Below are 19,495 nucleotides of genomic sequence, written 5' to 3'. Positions count from 1 at the left end.
CATTCAACACACACACACACACACACACACACACATTCAGCACACACACACAAACACACACACACACACACATGTATAGACTGCATGAGATGATGCACATGCAAAGCACTTCCTGCAGTGACCATGAGGGAGGGTAGGGGGTGGGAAAATGGCTTATGGTTGCCGGGGGGACACAACGTGACTGTTCCACTGTCAAATCTGAATACACAGAAACCACACTGTGAAAGAAGAGCATGAAGGGGGGGGGGGGGGGGGGGGGGGGGGGATGGGATTTCAGATTTCTGTCTTGTCCGCTTGTTTGGTGTGTGAGAGATTTGCTTTCCTTGCCTACTTTTTTAAATTATGTGTCTGTATCACGTTAACATTCTCATTGGTTGAAGAAAGTGGTACAAAAACCCTTTTCACGCTTTCTTTTAAAGCTTTCTTCAACCAATGAGAAATCTAATCTAGGAGAGTGTGTGGAAACGAAAACAGTGCTGAGAATGCATCGCTCAACATGTACTTCCTAACGCTATTTGTATTTTGAATAGAAAAGTCCACTTGTCAGTGAAGAAAAGAAAAGGCCACTCCCTTTAGTAAAATATCTATAACTCCATCAAACCTACACATTCTGTCTGCATACATTCACCGTACTCACACTGTCACACTAAACACTGCCATCTACTGTTGGTGCACAGTACTGCAGAGTAAATCTAAGTGCTCTCATTCCATTGGTTGCGGATTTAGCAGATGCCTGAAAGTGCCATACCGGAAGTGACGTAGTGTTTCTAAAAGTCTTAGGATTTTTTTAGGGTTAGGGTTAGAGTATAAGGCTAAAAACTAGGTCTCGGTACCCCTACCAATGCCTGAAAGTACGTTACACTTCCTGAACCCCCTGTGTATGACGTCATATGACGGTGATATGGCACTTGATAAATCCGCAACCCGTTCCATTCGACCTGCACCCACCGGCCTCCATCTTCTCCTCTCCCCCATCCAGGATCCGTCAGCGCGACAGCAACGGCTCCTACGCCCTCTGCATCCTCCATGACGGCGCGGTTATGCACTACCGCATCGATAAGGACAAAGCTGGGAAACTCTCCATACCGGACGGCAAGAAGTTCGACACCTTGTGGCAGGTAACAGGCTGCATCGGTCTCCCCATCAGAGGAGGGCAGAGGAGGGCAGAGGAGGACTTAAAGGAGTTCAGAGGAGGGCTTAAAGGAGTTCAGAGGAGTTCAGAGGAGTTCAGAGGAGTTCAGAGGAGGGCAGAGGAGAGCAGAGGAGGGAAGAGGAGGGCAGAGGGCTTAGAATGACTTCAATTCAATTTTCTAATTTGAATTAGATTTTGGAATTATAATTTGTATGCAGTGAGTGAATGGTTTTTATCTGATGGATAAAATCAATACTTTATTATTACAAATTATGACATTTATAAATCCTATTTTGCTCATCACATCAATGATCCACGTTTCTTGTTGAGAATTTATACTAATAGGATATTAAATCCATATCATTATTTTATGGTACAACATGCATATTCAGTTCCTGTTCACCAGTTCCTGTTCATTCATGAAACATATGCTAAATATGCTAATATAGCTACTCTGAAACATATGCTAAATATGCTAATATAGCTACTCTGTGGCCTGGTGCTTTGTGAAGAAAATTGTAAAGAACGGACACAAGCCCACATACAGGTGTTGTTGTAACAGCACACAGTGTGTATAAGGGTTTGTGAAGTGTGTTAAAACAGCACATATTGTGTATAAGTGTTTGTGAAGTGTCTTGTTAAAACAGCACATATTGTGTATAAGGGTTTGTGAAGTGTGTTGTTAAAACATCACAGTGTGTATAAGTGTTTGTGAAGTGTGTTGTTAAAACAGCACACAGTGTGTATAAGTGTGTGTGAAGTGTGTATAAGTGTGTGTGAAGTATTTATAAGTGTTTGTGAAGTGTGTGTTGTGTGTGTGTGTCGTCCCCTCTCTGCTGCAGCTGGTGGAGCACTACTCCTACAAGCCAGACGGTCTCCTGAGGGTCCTCACCGAGCCCTGCACCCGCCCAGAGGGAGCCTCCAACGGTACACTAGTGTCTCTACAGCGCAGTCTGGGGAGAGAGGGATGGATGGAGGGATGGAGGAGGGAGGGAGGGATGGAGGAGGGAGGGAGGGAGGGATGAATGGGTGGAGGGATGGGAGGAGGGAGGGATGAATGGGTGGAGGGATGGATGGATGGAGGGATGGATGAATGGAGAGAGGGATTGATGGGTGGAGGGATAGATGGAGAGAGGGATGAATGGATGGGTGGATGGATGGATGAATGAATGAATTGATGGATGGTTTAGTAGATGGAGGGATGGATGGATGGATGGTTGAGTAGATGGATGGATGGAGGGAGGGAGGGATGGATGAGGGATGGATGGGTGGAGGGATTGATGGGTGGAGGGATAGATGGAGAGAGGGATGAATGGATGGGTGGATGGATGGATGAATGAATGAATTGATGGATGGTTGAGTAGATGGAGGGATGGATGGATGGATGGTTGAGTAGATGGATGGATGGAGGGAGGGAGGGATGAATGAGGGATGGATGGAGGGATGGGTGGAGGGATAGATGGAGGGATAGATGGGTGGATGGAGTGGGTGGAGGGATGGATGGATGAATGAATGAATGAATGAATGGATGGATGAATGGAGGGATGGAGGGAGGGATAGATTGAGGGAGGGATGAATGGATGGATGGATGGTTGAGTAGATGGTTGAGTAGATGGAGGGATGGATGGATGGTTGAGTAGATAGAGGGATGGATGGATGGATGGATGGATGGATGGAGGGGTCGAGTGATGGATGGATGGGTGGATGTGTGGATGGATGGATGGATGGATGGATGGATGGATGGGTGGATGGATGGATGGATGGATGGATGGAGGGATGGATGGATGGAGGGGTCGAGTGATGGATGGGTGGATGGGTGAGTGGATGGATGAATGAATGGCTGGAGGGATGGATAGATGGGTGGATGGGTGGATGGGTGGATAGATAGATGGTTGTAAGGGCCACTATAAGTCTTCACTGAGTAGAGATATGAGCTGATGATGAATGGAAGCACAGGGGTATTGGTGTTAAAACACGATGATTTCTCCAGATGGATAGATGGATTGATAGATGATTGATAGATGAATTGATAGATGATTGATAGATGATTCCAGTGGGTTAATGGTGATTTACAGAGAGTTGCACAGAAGAATGAATGGAAGGGGGCAGATGAATCAGTTTGATTGCATGAGGCAGTGCATTGTGGGAAGGTAAGAGGTTAGAGGTTAGAGCAGACGTAGGGTTTGACAGATTTATGGGTAGAGAAATGAATGGGTGGATGAATGGATAGATGGATGGATGGATGGATGAATATATGGATGAGTGGATGGATGGATGGATGGATAGAGGGATTGGGTGGATGGATGGATGGATGGATGGATAGAGGGATTGGGTGGATGAATGGATGGATGGATGGATAGAGGGATTGGGTGGATGAATGGATGGATGAATAGATAGATGGATTGATTGATGGATGAATAGATGGATGGGTGGATGGATGGATGGATGGATGAATGGATGGATGGATGGATGGATGGATAAATAGATAGATGGATGGATTGATGGATGGATGGATGGATGGATGGATGAATATATGGATGGGTGGATGGATGGATGAGTGGATGGATAGATGGATGGATGGATAGAGGGATTGGGTGGATGAATGGATGGATGAATAGATAGATGGATGGATTGATGGATGAATAGATGGATGGGTGGATGGATGGATGAATGGATGGATGGATGGATGGATGGATGAATAGATAGATGGATGGATTGATGGATGAATAGATGGATGATGGATAGAGGGATTGGGTGGATGAATGGATGGATGAATAGATAGATGGATGGATTGATGGATGAATAGATGGATGGGTGGATGGATGAATGGATGGATGAATAGATAGATGGATGGATTGAAGGATGAATAGATGAAAAGATGGATGAGTCGATGGATGGATGGATGGATGAATGGATGAATGGTTGATATTATAAGTAGCTGATAGCAGCTACTGCCATCATTGCTATACATTGTATAATACAATACCAGTATCTTAAACCTCATCCTGACCTGAACCCCAAGTAATGGCAACAGCATGTAAACTCTACTTATGAATTAGTGAAGGATAAAGACTATGGCACATAAACTAGGGCCAAAGACTGGCAGGTGGATGGATAAATCGCCATAGTTTAGTCCTGTGTTAATGAACATGTTTGTCGTTGCTATGCAGATATAGGCCGACCTTCTCTACCAACCCATCATCCTGCGGTAAGTGACAGTCTATTTCCAGAATATGTTAAGTTGCCAGAACGGGAGGCGAGAAGCAAAAGTAAACACCCTGTTGGAAAGCATTGATACCCAGGGCTAATTGGATGCACTAAGACAATCCAAAAAATGTTACGCAGCAAACTCAGAGACCGCAAGCCAGGGGTTAAAACACCGTCCACACTTACACAAGATCCCCTTTAGTTTGAGAATATCAGAATTGCAACTCAAACCTGTCACATTTTGTCACTCACAGCCCAAGGTCACGATGCATGATACTAGACAATTAGAAATTAGATACTAGAAATGAGAAATGAGATGCTAGACAATTAGAAATAAGATACTTGAAATTAGATACTAGACAATTAGAAATAAGAAATTAGATATAAGATAATGAGAAATTAGATATTAGAAATGAGAAATAGATACTAGACAATGAGAAATTAGATACTAGAAATGAACCGACAGAAGATTCTGCTAGCAGAGCCCTGGGAGAGGTCTTCTGCTTTTGTTGGGATTCCCAAGCAGCACACAGCAGGGCTACGGAAAGGTTTCTCACCAGGGACCTGGCTTCACCGCCGCTGCTGAAAAGACCCTTTTCGTCTGCCTTGCATCGTGTATATTTGATTTGTTGAGTGATTTTAGCTTTGAACCCAATAACTCCACATAAATCCCCCCACCCATCCTCTTTCAGAAGTTTGTTGAGAGGACATGGGACATATTATCTGACAATGATGGTACAACACACTTTAATTAACCATTTATGACCTGGTACAGTCAGCATTTATAATACAAGCCTGACAAAAAACAACATAGGATAGGTGTCATGTGGCACGAGAGCTCAGTTGTAAACAGAGAGACATTGCATCTATATGGCTGCGCTGTTTGACTGTGGTAAATCCTCTCTACTCGGCTGTATTGACACGTTTACAACACGGCCATAAACAGCCTCTTCATCATGAAGCCATCCAGTCAGCCCCCCTCAGATGAGCCTGTATGGTGTTGTTGTCAGCGGGCAAAGTCAACATTATCACACTTCCCTTCTCTTCACCACTGTCAAGAAACATGGAAGCAATTCTCTCTCCAAACAAAATGTGTGCTTATCAACTTCCTGTGCTCAGAAACAAAACCCTCTTATTGTTCCTGGAATCACACACATGTGGGATAAAGTCTTCTCGGAATACTAAATAATGTAACAGACCTTGAAACTCCCCTTCCCCCATTTGAGTGTTGCAAGTGTGATGACAGTGATAGTCTATTTGGGTCACATGACAGGAAGTACAAGTGATAAAGTGGCGTACACAGCCACGAGGAAACGGCTCTTTAGGCCGGGTACAGTCCTTGACGAGCAAAACACAGGCTTATGTTGTCTTTATATGGTGTGCACGCACGACTCGACCAGATAGACAGATTATTAGTGTAACTACAAGGGCAATATCACTTCTGTTTACGAGTTTATGACTCAAACCCATGCATGATATGTGACGATGATGGACAAACCATAACAGAATGAACTAACATCCTCTAACTTAACATGCACATCAACAATCTTGGTAAATGTGACATGAAGTCCGAATGGACTAAAACGAATAACCTTCTTTCAAACTTGTGGTTTTTAGCTGGGGGGAGCCACAGCTGGACTTATCTCCAGAATCAAATCCTACTCCTTCCCCAAACCAGGCTCCAAAAAGGTGCACTAACGAACACACCATCCCCCTCTCCTGTCTCTCTCTCCTCTCATCCCCCTCTCCTCTCATCCCCCTCTCCCTCTCTCCCTCTCCTGTCTCTCTCTCTCCTCTCATCCCCCTCTCCTCTCATCCCCCTCTCCTGTCTCTCTCTCCTCTCATCCCCCTCTCCTCTCATCCCTCTCTCCTCTCATCCCTCTCTCCTCTCATCCCCCTCTCCTGTCTCTCTCTCCTCTCATCCCCCTCTCCTCTCATCCCTCTCTCCTCTCATCCCTCTCTCCTCTCATCCCCCTCTCCTGTCTCTCTCTGTCTCTCTTATCAGCAGTGCAGCAGCACGATTCATTCACTAACTCACCACGCATGCTGAGGGGGTTCTAACCAGAACTGGTGTGATTTGAGCCACTAACATACGTGTGGGGTTGCCAACTTTCTGTCTTTCATCTTTCCATTAATCATCATCCTTTTTACTCCCATTAATGCGTTCATAAATTATTCTGCCTTGAACTTTCAGTGTGTTATTGGGGGTAGTAAGTACTTTGTTGCAAAGGTTGCAGAAGCATAAAGCTGTTCTGGAGGCACTTTCTAAGATGGCATTAAGCTGTGATCGAGGCACTTTCTAAGATGGCATTAAGCTGTGATCGAGGCACTTTCTAAGACGGCATTAAGCTGTGATCGAGGCACTTTCTAAGACGGCATTAAGTTGTGATCGAGGCACTTTCTAAGACGGCATTAAGCTGTGATCGAGGCACTTTCTAAGACGGCATTAAGCTGTGATCGAGGCACTTTCTAAGACGGCATTAATTTGTGATCGAGGCACTTTCTAAGACGGCATTAAGCTGTGATCGAGGCACTTTCTAAGACGCCATTAAGCTGTGATCGAGGCACTTTCTAAGACGGCATTAAGCTGTGATCGAGGCACTTTCTAAGACGCCATTAAGCTGTGATCGAGGCACTTTCTAAGACGGCATTAAGCTGTGATCGAGGCACTTTCTAAGACAGCATTAAGTTGTGATCGAGGCACTTTCTAAGACGGCATTAAGCTGTGATCGAGGCACTTTCTAAGACGGCATTAAGCTGTGATCGAGGCACTTTCTAAGACGCCATTAAGTTGTGATCGAGGCACTTTCTAAGACGGCATTAAGCTGTGATCGAGGCACTTTCTAAGACGGCATTAAGTTGTGATCGAGGCACTTTCTAAGACGGCATTAAGTTGTGATCGAGGCACTTTCTAAGACGGCATTAAGTTGTGATCGAGGCACTTTCTAAGACGGCATTAAGCTGTGATCGAGGCACTTTCTAAGACGGCATTAAGCTGTGATCGAGGCACTTTCTAAGACGGCATTAAGCTGTGATCGAGGCACTTTCTAAGACGGCATTAAGCTGTGATCGAGGCACTTTCTAAGACGGCATTAAGCTGTGATCGAGGCACTTTCTAAGACGGCATTAAGTTGTGATCGAGGCACTTTCTAAGACGGCATTAAGTTGTGATCGAGGCACTTTCTAAGACGGCATTAAGCTGTGATCGAGGCACTTTCTAAGACGGCATTAAGCTGTGATCGAGGCACTTTCTAAGACGGCATTAAGCTGTGATCGAGGCACTTTCTAAGACGGCATTAAGCTGTGATCGAGGCACTTTCTAAGACGGCATTAAGCTGTGATCGAGGCACTTTCTAAGACGGCATTAAGCTGTGATCGAGGCACTTTCTAAGACAGCGACAGGTTTTAATAGAGGCACTTTCTCTGACGGCATATGAGGTCTGTGGTGCCTCTCTAATGGGAGTGGTCATGCACTTATGATGAGTATGATGACACAGCCTTCCCATGCTGTGTATGTCAGCCTTCAGAGGGGCGCTAGTTCCAGTCTTTAACACCTCGTCCTGGTCTGCTAACACATGCTGTGTATGTCAGCCTTCAAAGGGGACCAGTCTTTAACACCTCGTCCTGGTCTGCTAACACATGCTGTGTATGGCAGCCTTCAAAGGGGACCAGTCTTTAACACCTCGTCCTGGTCTGCTAACACATGCTGTGTATGGCAGCCTTCAGAGGGGACCAGTCTTTAACACCTCGTCCTGGTCTGCTAACACATGCTGTGTATGGCAGCCTTCAGAGGGGACCAGTCTTTAACACCTCGTCCTGGTCTGATAACACATGCTGTGGATGTCAGCCTTCAGAGGGGACCAGTCTTTAACACCTCGTCCTGGTCTGCTAACACATGCTGTGTATGGCAGCCTTCAGAGGGGACCAGTCTTTAACACCTCGTCCTGGTCTGCTAACACATGCTGTGTATGGCAGCCTTCAGAGGGGACCAGTCTTCAACACCTCGTCCTGGTCTGCTAACACATGCTGTGTATGGCAGCCTTCAGAGGGGACCAGTCTTTAACACCTCGTCCTGGTCTGATAACACATGCTGTGGATGTCAGCCTTCAGAGGGGACCAGTCTTCAACACCTCGTCCTGGTCTGCTAACACATGCTGTGGATGATAGCCATCGCAGGGGACGTCTAGTTTCTCTACTGACAGAGAGAACCTGTTGGACAGAATTGTAAAAAGGGTAGTTTGGAAGATGTCTTGAACCATACCATAGTGACAAAAATTATATTGATGTATATAATTGCTTAAGTCTCCACTTAACCGCCAGCCATGAATGTAATAACTTGAGAGCAGCATTGTCCTTTGTATTTACATAACCTGAAAGAAAGAGATTTTCTTTTCTTTACTGATAAGATAGATCAGGAGTCACTATAGATCACAGATAAGATAGAACAGGAGTCACTATAGATCACAGATAAGATAGAACAGGAGTCACTATAGATCACAGATAAGATAGAACAGGAGTCACTATAGATCACAGATAAGATAGAACAGGAGTCACTTTAGATCACAGATAAGATAGAACAGGAGTCACTATAGATCACAGATAAGATAGAGCAGGAGTCACTATAGATCACAGATAAGATAGAGCAGGAGTCACTATAGATCACAGATAAGATAGAACAGGAGTCACTATAGATCACAGATAAGATAGAACAGTTCACAGAGGCCAAACCGTGTCCCTTCATTATGTTTACCCACAGGATGTTTCCGTTTCCACAATAGCTCACTTCCTCCTTCTCGTGCCCTATCACAAACCACTCTTTGGTCACTGCTGCCCTCTTGTGGTCTGTGATAGTGCTTACCCTGTTGAAGGCATAATACAGTGTAGAAGAAACTTAGGTCAATGTCAATAAATGGTTCAACGCCAACCATAATTGAGTGCAATAATGTCTTAATACTTAATAATCAATAGTACCCCTGTGCAGAGCTAGTTTTCAACAGACAGATGAATCAATAGACCCTACTGTCTCGTTGTTTTTGTGGCAATGACAATAAAGTATTTTGAACTTTGAACTTTGAACTCTGAACCCCCCGTGCAGTGTTAGTTTTCAACAGACAGATGAATCATAAAATCATATTCTCACATGACTGGCCTTGTGTTGTGCAAATAGTTTTTTTAAATACCAAACAAATTTGATCTTAATGTTGTCATTTCCAAGACTGCATTGTAATGGACAGTCATCTGAGAAAATCTTTCGGGATTTCGATTCCCCTTTGAACTGCAACTTACTTTTCGTACCAAGTAACATTTCCTGAATCCAAGGACGCTAACGAGTGAAACTTTTGCTTGTGTGCCCAGTCTCTTCATCCTCTCCATCTCACACACACACACACACACACACACACACACACACACACACACACACACACACACACACACACACACACACACACAAGGACGCTAACTAGTGAAACTCTGCTTGTGTGCCCAGTCTCTTCATCCTCTCCATCTCCACCCACCCTGTCTCATGTTTGACCCTTGACACTTGACCCTTGACACTTGACCCTCTCCCTCCCCTGAGAGTGATACAGAGGCTGCTTTCCTTCATGATCAGCCCTGACGTAACACAGTTTTCACCCATCAGCCTTCTTCGTAGTCCTGCTGTATAGAACGCACAGATTCAGAGACATTATCGAATCAGTTGAATGAAATTAAATCTCTGTCTGAGACATCAATACAGGGTGGCCATGAAGGAAACCTGGACCATTTCCAAAGAGATGCAACCTGACGTGTGTGTTTTGAGTTTGTGTGTGTGTGTGTGTGTTTTGAGTTTGTGTGGTCTTTCAGGTTGCATGGAAGCTGATTTGACCCTCATTGTGTGCACTGTGCATATATATATGTATATCTTTATCTATCTATTAATATATAAATATATATATATATATATATATGTGTGTGTGTGTGTTTGCAAAAGGATGATGGTTTCTAGGTTCAGAAAGTCAAAGTCATTTCACAGTGCCTGTGCCTGTGCCTAGTGTGACTCTTCCGGACGTGACCAGATTTAGAGACACTTTCACTTTCTGAACCTGAACAAGCTGAATATTTCCATTTAGTTTTTGTGTTTGTGTTTGTGTTTGTGTTTATGTTTGTGTGTGTTGTGTGTGTGTGTTGTGTGTATGTGTGTGTGTGTGTGTTGTGTGTGTTGTGTTCTTCTTTGTCATCTCAGCTAATCTACTGTTTTAATTCCCCAGAATGGAAACAAACAACGTAACAAAACAACAGAGTCATTACCCAATCACAATACTTATGAAACTAGGGTCCCAAATACAACTGGTAAGAGCAACTGTTTCTTTTAAGACCATATTTTCACGCCTTACTTGAGGTGCTGATAAGGAGGACATTGAAAATGCACAATCATAAAACAAGTATGATGCAATGCATAGTAATAGACTGCATCACATGGTTGTCTTCCCTCTCTCCTGTCCTTCATCTCTCCCCTCTCTCTTTCTCCTTCCTCTCCCCTCTCTCTTTCTCCTGTCTCTCTTCCTCCTCCCTCTCTCCCCTCACTCTTTCTACTGTCTCTCTCCCTCTCTCTTTCTCCTGTCTCTCTTCCTCCTCCCTCTCTCCCCTCTCTCTTTCTCCTGTCTCTCTTCCTCCTCCCTCTCTCCCCTCTCTCTTTCTACTGTCTCTCTCCCTCTCTCTTCCTCCTCCCTCTCTCCCCTCTCTCTTTCTCCTGTCTCTCTTCCTCCTCCCTCTCTCCCCTCTCTCTTTCTACTGTCTCTCTCCCTCTCTCTTTCTCCTTCCTCTCTCCCCTCTCTCCCCTCTCTCTTTCTCCTGTCTCTCTTCCTCCTCCCTCTCTCCCCTCACTCTTTCTACTGTCTCTCTCCCTCTCTCTTTCTCCTGTCTCTCTTCCTCCTCCCTCTCTCCCCTCTCTCTTTCTCCTGTCTCTCTTCCTCCTCCCTCTCTCCCCTCTCTCTTTCTCCTTCCTCTCTCCCCTCTCTCCCCTCTCTCTTCCTCCTCCCTCTCTCCCCTCCCACTTTCTCCTGTCCTTCCTCTCCCTCTCTCTTTCTCCTGTCTCTCTCCCCCTCCCTCCCTCACTCTTTCTACTGTCTCTCTCCCTCCCACTTTCTCCTGTCCTTCCTCTCCCTCTCTCTTTCTCCTGTCTCTCTCCCCCTCCCTCCCTCACTCTTTCTCCTGTCTCTCTTCCCCTCCCTCCCTCACTCTCCTCTTCTTTCTTTACTCTATCTGCCTCTCATCTTTATCTCTGCTCCTTGACTCTTTCCTGTCTTTCTTCCCCTCCCCTCCCTCTTTCTCCTTCCTCTCTCTTTCTCCTCCCTCTCTCCCCTCTGTCTTTCTCCTGCCCTTTCTCTCTCCCTCTCTCTCCCCTCCCTCTTTCTCTTTCTCACACTCATTCTATCATACCCCCCCCCCCCCACCTCCCAGATGCTATGCCCATGGACACGGAGGTGTATGAGAGTCCGTATGCAGACCCGGAGGAGCTGCGGAAGACCCACGTGGAGCGCAGTCAGCTCTTCCTGGAGGACGAGGAACTGGGTTCTGGGAACTTCGGCACCGTCCGGAAGGGCATATACACGATGAGGAAGTGCGTCTGGCGCCATGTCTTAGTGGATCTCCCCCCACTCATTTACACTGACGAGCCCAAACCATAGAGAACCACACAGAGGCCATCCCTAAAAGGAGGGGGATTCAGCACAAATCAATCAGAATCACTCAACCACTTCATTTCCAACACACACCCAAACATACACACACAAAAAAGATAAATAGCTAACCTGTAACTGAAAAAAGAACTGTCAGTATGGAACTCATGTGGAAGAATTTAAAATAACTGTTACACAACTATACAAATGGGCCCTGCATGCCATGAAGGCTTGAGTACAGTGAACATAATACATCGGGATTAGAAAGATTCTTGCAATATGGTCCTGAGCAGGACTACACGGCAGTCATGATCCTCCCCTCCTGCATTCCTGTGCCAAGCAAAGACCTCATGCAAGGAAGGGTCTGTGCTGGATCCCTAACCCTTGTTGTCTCTTTGCTGTCTGTCTGTCTGGCTGTGTCACCCCAGGACTAAGAAGGGTCTGTGCTGTATCCCTAACCCTTGTTGTCTCTCTGCTGTCTGTCTGTCTGGCTGTGTCACCCCAGGACTAAGAAGGGTCTGTGCTGTATCCCTAACCCTTGTTGTCTCTCTGCTGTCTGTCTGTCTGTCTGGCTGTGTCACCCCAGGACTAAGAAGGGTCTGTGCTGTATCCCTAACCCTTGTTGTCTCTCTGCTGTCTGTCTGTCTGTCTGGCTGTGTCACCCCAGGACTAAGAAGGGTCTGTGCTGTATCCCTAACCCTTGTTGTCTCTCTGCTGTCTGTCTGTCTGTCTGGCTGTGTCACGCCAGGACTAAGAAGCCGGTGGCGGTGAAGATCCTGAAGAACGACGACAACAACGCGGCGGTGCACGAGGAGATGCTGCGCGAGGCCAACGTTATGCAGCAGCTGGACAACCCCTACATCGTGCGCATGATCGGCATCTGCGAGGGGGAGAACCTCATGCTGGTCATGGAGCTGGCAGACCTGGGACCGCTGCACAAGTACCTGCAGAGACACAAGTAGGGGACGCCCGCCCGCTGTTATTACAGTGCATGAAATGCCCTGTATTGTTATTCCTAGGCTTCTTCTTCTTCTTCTTCTTCTTCTTCTTCTTCTTCTTCTTATTCTTGTTACCTTTTTCTGCGATTAATTCAGCCCGAACCGCTTAACGTAGAAACTTCAATCAAACTTTGTCGCGTAGGCCTTATAAACGACACTTATGCTATGTATTTTTCACTTTTCTAAACTTTATACTTTTTAATATATTAAAGAAAAACGAATATAGATTTCTCCCATTGACTTACATTGGGCCATTATGACATCATAATAGGGTCTTTAAACTGGCTTGCACCTGTGCTTTACTCTGCCGTGCTAAGGCAAAAGACCGTAACTTCAAGTTTGGTCAAAAATGAGTTTTTGACGTATTTGTAAAATATCAGCAGTAATTAAACAAATGTACTGATATTAAATGTACTACTAACATGCCATTATCAAATTAAAGCCAGTGACATCAGTATTTTGGTTGATTTCACGATGTATAGGCTACCGACAGTTAGCATACCAAGCTAGGTAGCATTACCATTAGAATTGCATGGCAGATATGCTAAGCTATCGGGCTATTCCCCCACCCAGTGCCTGTGGCTAGTCCGAAAAAGGTGCATCTAAATCGGGTAACTTCCCTTGGCGAGCGGGGGCATGTGGAGGGGGAAAATGGGCCTCATTCTCTATCGTTCTCTCTCTCTCTTTCTCTCTCTCTCTCTCTCACACACACACACACACACACACACACCCCAATGGACTGACATAGATGTTTTATGTGTTTCATGTGACAATTCAAGTTCATTGTTTTATGTGCTTAATGTGATAATTCAATGGTGTGTGTGTGTGTGTGTGTGTGTGTGTGTGTGTGATAATCATTGTATTGGTAATTGTGATAAATGAAATAGTATTACTACTGATTAATTAATAGGGTCATTATTCCATTGTTATCATACCACTGAGCTTTAACATAGAAGTTACTGCCTTCTGCCTTAGTATGCTTCACTGACACCTGTGCCAAATCCAAAGAACCTCTTCTCTCTCTGTCCCTCTCAATTTAACTGTAACTAGGAACATTAAGACACCATCCATTCTCTATTTTTTTTCTCTCCATCTCTCCATCTTTCTCTCTGTCAACTTTCTCTCACACTCAATCTCTCTTCTTCACTCCATTTTTATCTCCTTTTTTCAATATTTTCACTCTCTCTTTATCTCTTCATCCAGAGCCACTCTTGTTCACTCTTCTTTCCTTCTTCCACTCTTCTTGCCTTTCTTTTTTCCTTCATCCACTCTTCTTTCCTTCTTCCACTTTTCTTTCCTTTCTTCACTCTTCTTTCCTTCTTACGCTCTTCTTTCCTTTCTTCTTTCCTTCTTTCACTCTTCTTTCTTTCCTTATTTCCTTCTTCCACTCTTCTTTCCTTCCTTCACTCTTCTTTCTTTTCTTCTTTCATTATTTCACTCTTCTTTCTTTTCTTCTTTCCTTCTTCCACTCTTCTTTCTTTTCTTCTTTCCTTTCTTCACTCTTCTTTCTTTTCTTCTTTCCTTCTTTCACTCTTCTTTCCTTTCTTCTTTCCCTCTTCCACTCTTCTCTCCTTTCTTCACTCTTCTTTCCTTTTGTCTTTCCTTCTTCTACTCTTCTTCTTTTTTCCTTCATCCACTCTTCTTTCCTTCTTCCACTTTTCTTTCCTTTCTTCACTCTTCTTTCCTTCTTACACTCTTCTTTCCTTTCTTCTTTCCTTCTTTCACTCTTCTTTCTTTTCTTCTTCCTTTCTTAACCTTTGCATTTCATGCACTGGTATTTCCTTCAGGAAATGCATTTTCTAGTTGTTTACTCTCGCTTTCTTTCTGCCTTTTTCTTGTTGTCTTTCTCACCCTTTGTTTATGTTTACTCTTTCGTTTTGCCTTTTTCTTGTTGTCTTTCTCGCCCGCTGTTATTGTTTACTCTCTCTTTCTGCCTTTTTCTTGTTGTCTTTCTCGCCCGCTGTTATTGTTTACTCTCTTTCTTTCTGCCTTTTTCTTGTTGTCTTTCTCGCCCGCTGTTATTGTTTACTCTCTCTTTCTGCATTTTTCTTGTTGTCTTTCTTGCCCTTTGTGTGTGCTTACTCTCTCTTTCTGCCTCTTTCTTGTTGTCTTTTTAATTTCCCTCATTATTTAGCTGTTTCTGTGTTTTGTTGGTTGTCTTTCTATCTTTCTTTCATTTTCTGTTGTTTTCCTCCTTTTGTTTGTTTGTTTTCCATCATTCTTTCATTTTCTTGTTGTCTTTCACGCTTTATAATACATGTTGAGATAGATATCATTCTTAAAGGGAACCAGAATGAAGACTTAACACCCAGTTGAAATATGGATTACAGAAATCCGAAATATGATATCTATACGTCTTCACTGTTTCATTCATGATATCTATACGTCTACACCGATTTATTCATGATATCTATACGTCTACACTGATTTATTCTCTTTTCATGATATCTATACGTCTACACTGATTCTTTCATGATATCTATATCTCATATCACTGATTAATTTGGCATGAGGGTAACCAGCCATGGGTCTCCTCCACAGATTGAGCGTGGCCATTAAGAACATCACTGAGCTGGTGCACCAGGTCTCCATGGGGATGAAGTACTTGGAGGAGCACAATTTCGTCCACCGGGACCTGGCTGCCCGAAACGTGCTGCTGGTCACCCAGCACTACGCCAAGATCAGCGACTTCGGCCTCTCCAAGGCACTCACAGAGGAGGAGAACTATTACAAGGTTGGTTCCTCTAGTCTCTCCAAGGCTCTCACAGAGGGGGATAACTATTACAAGGTTGGTTCCTCTAGTCTCTCCAAGGCCCTCACAGAGTGGGAGAACTATTACAAGGTTGGTTCCTCTCCATGGCCCTCACAGAGGAGGAGAACTATTACAATGTTGGTTCCTCTCCAAGGCCCTCACAGAGGAGGAGAACTATTACAAGGTTGGTTCCTCAGTCCGGTCAGTTCCTGTGAGAAAGCCAGCGCAGGGTCACAATGAACCGTTCTAATAAATCAGCACCAATGGCCTCCTCTGGAGCCTCACAGGGGTAGAGGACTATTTACAGCTAACACCTGATACAGCTAACACCTGAGACAGCTAACACCTGATACAGCTAACACCTGAGACAAAGCTAAGGTAGAACATACAGCTAACACCTGAGACAGCTAACACCTGAGACAGCTAACACCTCATACAGCTAACACCTGAGACAAAGCTAAGGTAGAACATACAGTTAACACCTGAGACAAAGCTAAGGTAGAACATACAGCTAACACCTGATACAGCTTACACCTGAGACAGCTAACACCTGAGACAAGGCTAAGGTAGAACATACAGCTAACACCTGATACAGCTAACACCTGAGACAAGGCTAGGGTAGAACATACAGCTAACACCTGGGACAGCTAACACCTGATACAGCTAACCCCTGGGACAAGATTAGGGTCAAACATACCGCTTACACCTGAGGCAGCTAACACCTGATACAAGACTAGGGTAGAAGATAAAGCTAACACCTGATACAGCTGACACTTGATACAGCCTACACCTGAGACAAGGCTAGGGTCGAACATACAGCTAACTCCAGACAAGGCTAAGGTAGAACATACAGCTAACTCCAGACAAGACTAAGGTAGAACATACAGCTAAAACCTGAGACAAAGCTAGGGTAGAACATACAGCTAACACCTGAAACAGCTAACACCTGAGACAAGGCTAAGGTAGAACAAACAGCTAACACCTCCCCTCTCCTCTCCTCTCCTCTCCTCTCCTCTCCTCCAGGCCAAGGGTCACGGTAAGTGGCCGGTGAAGTGGTACGCCCCAGAGTGCATGAACTTCTTCAAGTTCTCCTGCAAGAGTGACGTGTGGAGCTTTGGGGTCCTCATGTGGGAGGCCTACTCCTATGGCATGAAACCCTACAAGGTACTCGATTCATTATATATATCCCAATATGTTTATATTATATATATATATAATATATTCCCATAAATGGGTTGAATGGAAATATAATAAATATATACAGTATATATATAAACATAAAACAAAAAGTAAGGAAATTTGTGTTTGGTAGATTATTTCTTTTTTGTAACAATGCTTCTTGGCAATAAATCGTATACCGTTGGAAAGCCTGTTTAGTTCCCTTTCAAATGGTGCCGCATTTGTAAGGAACATGCATTTGTGGGATGAGCAGCACAACTGAGAATGTGGGTTGCGCCCATGAAAAATGTGCCAAATCTTCTCTGCCACTACTAAACATCTCCATCTACATCTCTCTCTCTCTCTCTCTCTCTCTCTCTCTCTCTCTCTCTCTCTCACTCTCTCTCTTTCTCTGTGGCTCAATCTCATCTCCATCTCCATCTCCATCTCCATCTCTCTCTCTCTCTCTCTCTCTCTCTCTCTCAGGGAATGAAAGGAAACGAGGTCATCCAGATGATCGAGAGTGGACAGAGGTTGGACGCGCCAGCCAACTGCCCCACAGAGATGTATGAGCTCATGAAGAAGTGCTGGACGTACAAGTAAGACACTTCCTCATACTCAAATACTTGGGACAAAAAAGATGAATGCATACGTAGCATCCCTGATAGCAGGTCATAATCGACGCTACGCATGCTCTCAGTGTATTTGATAGGAAGCGCTCCAACTTTGAAAAGTTCATCTACAGCTAATCCTCTTTCAGTGCTCTCAGTGGAACTGAATGACATTCCAAACTGAACACTACATTCCGTACAGGTATATAGTTCCACAGGTTATTGCTTGTCGTAGTCCAATGGCCGTGATTGTTTGGGCAGAGGACATTTCAAAGTCTAATTTATTTCAGTCTCCACAGCCTGGACAGTGATTTTCATTTCCAAGAAATACTGCTACTGCACATTCACTACATTTTAGCAATAATTAAATTAAATTAAATTAAATTAAATTAAATTAAATTAAATTAAATTAAATTAAATTAAATTAAATTAAATTAAATTAAATTAAATTAAATTAAATTAAATTACATTTTATTTATATAGCGCCAAAACAGCAGTCGTATTGTCTTGAGGCGCTTCACAGAGCCCAATACCCTTCAGTATTGTCTCTTCTAATCTAGAAATGACAGCTTGTACTGCTTGTGATTACTGCTTGCACCGTAAGATTAAATAATTGTCTTATTCATGTGCGCAAAACTAAAATATTACTGTATTTATTTGCAACGCACCACATTGGGACCACCTGTACTGTATACCACTACACTTTGTACTCTTAATCTTTTTAGCTATTGTATTGTTGCGTTGTTATATGTTGCCCCTTGTGGCACAAACAGGAGCAGCGCTCAAAATTTGGTTGAATACAAATACAATGACAATAAATATTTCTATTTCTATTTCTAATGGCAATAGGGTTTGGCCTAGAAGCTGCTTCCTGTTTTAATTAAAGATGTAATGTTATAACTTGCAACCCCTTGCACCTGCTTTCAAAGCGCCCCCTAGTGGTGACATCTGGTAGCTGTTTGCATGACTTAACCTATGTGGTGTGGTGTGTTTGTGTGCAGGCAGGACGAGAGGCCAGGCTTCGCAGTAGTGGAGCCCAGGTTGAGGGATTACTACTATGACACACAGTGATCCCCCCCCCCCCCCCCCCCACCAGTGACACTTAACTGGACCATGTGAGGAGAAATCCAAAGTTTATAAGAATTTAACGTCTTTAAAAAATGACAGCAGTTGTGAGGGAAAGAAAATAAACTTCTTGTAGTAAAGTAGAGTTTAAAGGATGACTGTTAAGACGATAAAGGCAATAAATAAGATGTTTTTTTTTGTTATGGCAGTTCACACAATTGAATTTTTCCTTAAATGTTAATTATTGTCATATGATGTACAATTATTTTTACAGCATTTTCCTTTTCCCATGCTTACTTTCAGTACTTTTTCATAATTCATAAAAATCCTGCCTTAAAGGCTCCCTGTAGATGCTTGTGTCACTTCCTTGTAGCAAAGCAATTTACAATTCAATATGTAATGTTTTATACATGCACAGCTTCACATCAGAATAACATTTTGGGTTTTCTTACGGAGCTGCAGTACATATATGCAAATTTAAGTCTTTCTGGCTTCTCTTCCTGACATTAAATATGTTATGCAAACATGAGGCACTTTGCTCGGTTTCAGCTGCGATGTCTGCATTTGTTTTGGTATTAATAATATATTGCAATAAAGTGTTTATGTGCCACTCGCAACTAAGAAGTTTTACTCCGAGGAAACATATGCAAACTGAAGCCGCCAAGATCTTACCCGAGACGGGTGGACTGCCGGACAATTACATCCTAAATAAGATGATGGATGGGACGGCTAAACACTCCTTGAGAAGAAGTGTTGATGGCAAAGTGTGTGTTACTTGTTACAAAGTTTCAATTTTTGTATAATTTTTTTTATTTGTAACGAATGCAGTCAAACATTAGATCTGGAACAATCTGTTTAACTGAGGGAGCAATTTAATGCTAAAATAAAAAAGTATAATCTTTACCGTAATACTA

At 43.8% G+C, this 19,495-nt stretch overlaps 1 protein-coding gene across 1 annotated transcript in view; it reads left to right on the top strand.

Annotated features, from left to right (window-relative positions):
- The window catches only part of syk (spleen tyrosine kinase), a gene marked incomplete at its 3' end in the record, with an annotated part of 24,114 nt that extends 5,527 nt beyond the window's left edge, over nt 1-18,587 (top strand). Inside the window, exons 3-12 of the mRNA XM_080842569.1 lie at nt 980-1,118; nt 1,975-2,059; nt 4,303-4,340; nt 10,588-10,603; nt 11,780-11,939; nt 12,746-12,955; nt 15,543-15,729; nt 16,771-16,911; nt 17,392-17,504; nt 18,518-18,587. Of these exons, the coding sequence (XP_080698695.1) occupies nt 980-1,118; nt 1,975-2,059; nt 4,303-4,340; nt 10,588-10,603; nt 11,780-11,939; nt 12,746-12,955; nt 15,543-15,729; nt 16,771-16,911; nt 17,392-17,504; nt 18,518-18,587 (1,159 nt within the window). The remainder of the gene's footprint in view (nt 1-979; nt 1,119-1,974; nt 2,060-4,302; nt 4,341-10,587; nt 10,604-11,779; nt 11,940-12,745; nt 12,956-15,542; nt 15,730-16,770; nt 16,912-17,391; nt 17,505-18,517) is intronic.
- Nucleotides 18,588-19,495: the final 908 nt, after the last annotated feature.

Source organism: Sprattus sprattus, assembly GCF_963457725.1.
Source record: "Sprattus sprattus genome assembly, chromosome: 7".
NCBI lineage: Eukaryota > Metazoa > Chordata > Actinopteri > Clupeiformes > Clupeidae > Sprattus > Sprattus sprattus.
The sequence above is the reverse complement of the archived record's forward strand: the minus strand, read 5'-3'. Positions and strand labels throughout refer to the sequence as shown.